Source organism: Herpailurus yagouaroundi, unplaced genomic scaffold (genome assembly GCF_014898765.1).
Source record: "Herpailurus yagouaroundi ecotype Mexico unplaced genomic scaffold, PumYag 66352, whole genome shotgun sequence".
NCBI classification, from domain to species: Eukaryota; Metazoa; Chordata; class Mammalia; order Carnivora; family Felidae; genus Herpailurus; species Herpailurus yagouaroundi.
The window spans coordinates 4963-11167 of NW_024419342.1; the positions used below are offsets into that span (position 1 = coordinate 4963).

Genomic DNA, 6205 nt, shown 5'->3' on the forward strand with positions numbered 1-6205 from the left:
GTGAACCAAGAGCCTTAGGCATCCACATAATAATTTCTGGAAAATTTCCTAAGTTAGCAATTATTTTCTCTAGCTGGGGGTCTGTAGATAGGCACATCATGGGAAAGAGTGTGGATCTTACAAATGGATATGTCTGTGGGGAAAAATATGTACCTGAGGGAAAGAATAGATTTGCCTTCTGCTGTAAGTTCCTATGCTGGCAATTCACCTGGGAAGGGAGTTTTCATTTTCTTCCTTTAGTTTCCTACTTCCCAGGTTTCAAAGTGTGGAAATTCATAGAAATAACATCACCTACTGTTGTCAGGGAAAGTGTTAGGGTTCCTGAAAAAATGTTTTAATTATTAGCCTCTACTTATGGAATGGCAGCACTGGTCAGACCAAAATTAAGGTTCAATGAGACTAAAACAGGAACAAGGATTCCTACCTAACATGACCTGGAGAACTAAAAGCAAGAAGGACAGCCAAGTCAAAGCCACACTGAAAAATAAGCTGAAGACTGAATGACAGAAAACCAAGTCTAAATGGGAAAACCAGGTGCCAGAGCAAAGAATCAGGGTGGACACTAGACACAGACGGGGTAGGTTAACTTGACTTAATAAACCAGAGTGAAAAATACCTAACTCAGTGTCTGGCATACGTTTAACATACAACTACTTGCTAATATAACTGGGCAGAACACTGTAGGTGGTATGCCAACAATAGAGAGCTAAGCTTTTCAGGTTTTTTGGTTAAGAAGCCTCTCATTTAAAGAGTCCATCAACTGATGAATGGATAAAGAAATTGTGGTTTATATACACAATGGACTACTATGTGGCAATGAGAAAGAATGAAATATGGCCCTTTGTAGCAACATGGATGCAACTGGAGAGTGTTCTGCTAAGTGAAATAAGCCATACAGAGAAAGACAGATACCATATGTTTTCACTCTTATGTGGATCCTGAGAAACTTAACAGAAACCCATGGGGGAGGTAAGAAAAAAAAAAGGAGGTTAGAGTGGGAGAGAGCCAAAGCATGAGAGACTCTTAAAAACAGAACAAACTGAGGGTTGATGGGGGGTGGGAGGGAGGGGAGGGTTGGTGGTGGGTATTGAGGAGGGCACCTTTTGGGATGAGCACTGGGTGTTGTATGGAAACCAGTTTGACAATAAACTTCATATATTGAATAAAAATAAAGAGATACTTTAAAGAGAGAGTATAAAGTCAACAAATCCAGGTTTTGAAATAATTAAAATAATGGCATGACATTCATAAACAAAAATATAATCTGAAATCTGGGAAGAGAATGTGAGTGAAATACTGAGGCTAGAAATATAGACATGGGAAAAGGACACAGAAGGGCTATTTTAAAGTGATGTACTGCAGACTTGAGCACCACGTCTGTAGGAATACATACCTTTAGAAGAATGAAAAGGGACAGAAGGTAGTGAAAGAAGCAGGTAGAGATACAAGACTGAGACTACAAGAGACAAGAATTGTGTGTATCACAAGCCAGGGTGGAAGAAAATTTCAAGAAAGCAAAGTGAATGCAACAAAGTCATAGGAGACAATAACCGTTGTGGGTTTTTTTGTTTTTTTTGTTTTTGTTTTTGTTTTTTTTTTTGCCACTGGATTTGACTGATAGAAAGTTAGCGGTAATCTCCAAGTAAACAATTTTAGTAGTACAGGTAGGACAGGGGTCATATCACACAGATAATCTAAAGAATTAAAATTCAGGTTATGGGTTTTAGGCAAATTTAAAGAGTTTGATAATAAAAGGAAAAAGAATGAAAAGTAGGTAAAAATGGCAGAGGATCTTTGACATGGAAAGGAAAGATTTAAAGAATACTGAGAGAGGATGTATGAATAAAGACCAGAAAATGTTATGTGGAGATTTACAACACCAAGGTATTTATGAATGTTAAAATTAATACCTTGAAAGTAACTTTTGTGTTGTGTAAATTTTTAAATAGTAAGTATATATTATCTGTTTAATCGGAAAAAAAGAGCCATTTCCACTTTGGAAAAAAGTCAAACATAAACTGAATTTAAAAAGTCCTCAGTATTCTTTAAATCCCAGAGGCAGAGATTTGGAGCACACTCAGTTGAATATTTCAAAAGTGACTGCTTCTCTTTACTGAGCAGCAAATACCCAAATGCTTGCTCCTCACCTGCACGAATGTCCCCTGAGCTGCCTCTTTCCATCATCCATTGCTCCTCCTGCTCCAACTGAGAGATCACCTCTGGCTTATAAAGTTGATGCCCTATTCACAGGAAAAATGTATGCCATAGAAGTTTATACTGGGAACAAAACTGTCTCTCAGAACTCATTTCCAACTTTTTTAGTCTTTAGAGCCTCTGGATTTGGAAAGGGGAAACTTCAGAGGCAGCAAAATAAAGCTTACTCATCTCAAACTCAACAAAGTCAAGACCTTTTACCTGAGGAGAAACAGCAGGAAACAAAGGTCCTCTGTCTCCAAGCATTGATTAGCATTCTGTCCTGGCCTGAACTATATTCACAAAAGCTTTGGAAATTTTCACTACTTAAGGAAACAAACCCCTTTAGAATGGTTTCTAGTTTTACAGGGGCAACATCCTTACCCAGTGCGACCAGATTCCTGTAGTTCTCCAGCATCACATCTCGGTAAAGATTCTTCTGAGCAGGGTAGAGCTGGTCCCACTCCTCTCGTGTGAAGTCCACAGCCACATCCTGGAACGTCAGTGATTCCTGAAATATCAAGAACACCCTGCTTAGCCAGACACTGCTTTTTACAGGGGCCCTTTGGGGAAAGGGCAAAGGTGCAACAGTGGCAGTGGCAAAGGTTAGGATGTCTGAACTGTTGAGCTGCCAGTCTTCAAGGCTCTCTCTTGAGTAATTTAGGTCAAAAATTTTAAAACAACAATTACAACCTATCATCTTTTAAGACAGACATAAAGACATGCATGAAATAATGCTTGCTTTTAAGTTTTTTACAGTTTGTTGCAAGGGAAAGACTCTCCTCACCTAAACAATTGAAAAACTATAGGAAATTCATGCTGTAAGATTTCAGAAATGAAAGAATCCAGGATCAGTAGAAATACTGAGGTGTAAGGAGGTGTCAAGTTGGTGGATTTTGTGTATTCTCAACAGATCCTTAACAGATTTTTAAATTTCAGACAGAATTAAGAGAAAGTATTCCAGTGGGTTGGGAAAAAAAAAGCAGCAAGGGCAAACAGGTTGAGAATAGAAGACACATGGTGCATGTGGGGATCAGAAAAAGAAACTACCTTGTTACAGGTAGGAAATTCAAATAAAAAAGGGTGACTTCTAAATTTCCTCCACTGTCAGTGCTTTTTAACAATCCTTTTGCTTTAAGGGACACACCATACAAACACAGGCACATACAAACAATATATATACCTCCCCCTCTTCCCTTACTACCTGTCTCCCACCCCCACCAAATACCACCCATTTCATGGGTATAATAACTCCTCAACCCATCAGAATGAGTGTAGTGTTACAAATAAGTCCTTTCCCCCATAAGGTAATAGTCGATATTTAAAAACAGTTCTGGCATTTTACTTATATTAATTTTCATGCTTTGATAACATATCCTTTTAAAATATATTTCAATTAAGTGACATAGACAATTTAGAGATGAGTCACCAAAGCTGGAAGAAATTAAATAATTTATCCAAGGACATACAGCTAGTAAATAGCAGGAACTGGATTATATCTTCAATCTTATTCTAAGAGTATGTTCTTTCCATCATACCACAAAGATGTGTTTTCTGCTTCTACAAACATCTTCCCTCTTGTGACTTTTATTTCTAATTTCCATTCTACTTTCCCCATGCTTCTTGCATGCAGTACCAGGGTGAGGAAAACTATTAATTTATTATAGTCTACATTTTTTAATACCTGCATTTGTAGTTCTTTTTTGGGTGCTTTATTTAGTACTTTTTATTTCCTTCTATACCTTCTAATGATTTTGCACTTGGTTACCTGTTTCTTCTATTTTATTCTTTTTAAAAAATATCCTTATTTGAATTCTATTTTTAGGTAGATAACGTATTAATATTAATATAGTTCATAAAGAAAAACATATAAAAAGGTAGTAAAAAAAAATCTCTCTCCCAGGCTTCTTTCCTCTCTATCTAGCTCTTGCTCCCAATAGATAATCACTATTTATAATTTTTTAGTGTATTTCCCCAAAATTCTTTATGCAAATATGAATATGGATTTTTTATTTTCTCCCACTTTTTTTTTTACCTCAAATGTAACATATTGTATAGATTGTTTTTTTTTTTTCATTTTATTTAAAGTTTATTTAATTTGAGAGAGAGAGGGGCGCCTGGGTGGCGCAGTCGGTTAAGCGGCCGACTTCAGCCAGGTCACGATCTCGCGGTCCGTGAGTTCGAGCCCCGCATCAGGCTCTGGGCGGATGGCTCAGAGCCTGGAGCCTGTTTCCGATTCTGTGTCTCCCTCTCTCTCTGCCCCTCCCCCGTTCATGCTCTGTCTCTCTCTGTCCCAAAAAAAATAAATAAACGTTAAAAAAAAATTTAATTTGAGAGAGAGAGAGTGAGAGCGAGACCAGGTGCATAAGCAGGGCAGGAGCAAAGAGAGAGGGAGAGACAGAATCCCAAGCAGCCTCCGTGCTTTCAGCGCAGAGCCCTACTTGCAGCTCAAACTCACAAACTGTGAGATCATGACCTGAACTGAGATCAAGAGTTGGATGCTTAACTGACTGAACCACCCAGGGGCCCCTCATTATAGTTTTTAAACTTAAGAAATTTTGACATAATTTCAGACTTAAAGAAAAGCTGCAATAATAAAAAAAATTCCTCCCTCTCCTCTACCTTTTTCTTTCTATAATTTTCCTGGACCGTTTAAGAGTAAGTTGCAGACATGATGCCCCTTTACCTCTAAAAAATTCAGTGTTTACTCTCTAAACAAGGGATTCTCTTATGTAACAATAGCACAATGATCAAAATCAGGAAATTAGCACTGACACAATACTGTGTCTAAACTATATACTAATTCAGATTTCATGAAATGTCCTAATAATGTCCTTTATAACAAAAGCAATTTCAAGACCATGTACTACATTTGTCTTCTTTTGTCTCTTTTACTCTGCAGCAGTTACTGAGCCTTTCTTTAAATTTCATAAGATAGATATTTGGAAAAGTATAAGCTAGTTATTTTGAGAATAAAACTCTGGTCTTGTCTAATGTCTCCTCACAAGTAGATTGACACCACACACTTTTGGCAGAGGTAGTACGGAAGGGATACCGGATTCTCGGTGAATCCTATCAGAAAGTACACATTATTGACTCGTTCCATTACCAGCAATTTTGATAATTTGGTTCAGGTGGTTATCTACCAGCAATTTCTACTAGAAAATTACTATTTCATCCTGAAATTTTTAAGTATCTTGTGGGGGAGATAATTTGAGACTATGTAAATATCTTGTTCCTTAAACTTTCATCCACTAGTTTTGGCACTGATACTTCTTGCCTGAATGAATTACATTTATGATGGTTGCTTACTTTTCTAATCCCATCATTCTTTGTATAAGTTGGCTTTCTACTGTGATGAAGAGGTTTCTCTTCTCATTCATTAATTTGTATCAGGTGGGTTTATTTACTTATTTTATTCAGTAAGTTATAATCATTTATTATCACTATTTATTTTAATGCTCAGATTGTCTTAAATTTAGTTGGGAGGAGCCCTTCAAACTGGCTCTGTGTCCTTCAACATTTCCCTATCATTCTCTGAGCACTTTACTTTTTGGGGACAGAAAAATGTTCTTTCAAGGTACATTTTGTGCTTTTCTGTCCCAAGGATGGAATTAACAATTTCTTCAAGGATCCATGGTTCTTTCTAGTGGTCAAACACTGAGCGGCTCTGCTTCTAACCAAAGGATCTGTAGGGCTGCCGTGTATCATGTTCTGTTCTATTGGTCAAATACGGAGTGTTATGTCTACTTTCTCTTAATGGAGAATGGCATTTAAAAACCAAGATGTGGCACAAAAACAGACACATAGACCAATGGAATAGAATAGAAACCCCAGAACTAGACCCACAAATGTATGGCCAACTCATCTTTGACAAAGCAGGAAAGAACATCCAATGGAAAAAAGACAGTCTCTTTAACAAATGGTGCTGGGAGAACTGGACAGCAACATGCAGAAGGTTGAAACTAGACCACTTTCTCACACCATTCACAAAAATAAACTCAAAATGGAT

The 6205-nt window shown here is 37.4% G+C and overlaps 1 protein-coding gene across 1 annotated transcript; it reads right to left on the minus strand.

Annotated features, from left to right (window-relative positions):
- Window positions 1–1087: 1087 nt before the first annotated feature.
- Window positions 1088–3359, minus strand: LOC121024610 (zinc finger protein 613-like). Its single transcript, XM_040466817.1, has 2 exons — window positions 2578–3359; window positions 1088–2240 (listed from the first exon to the last, which is right to left on the minus strand). Exons 1-2 carry the CDS (start codon window positions 2891–2893, stop codon window positions 2008–2010), a joined length of 549 nt encoding a protein of 182 aa, XP_040322751.1. The 5' UTR covers window positions 2894–3359; the 3' UTR covers window positions 1088–2007.
- Between the last annotated feature and the right edge of the window lie 2846 nt (window positions 3360–6205).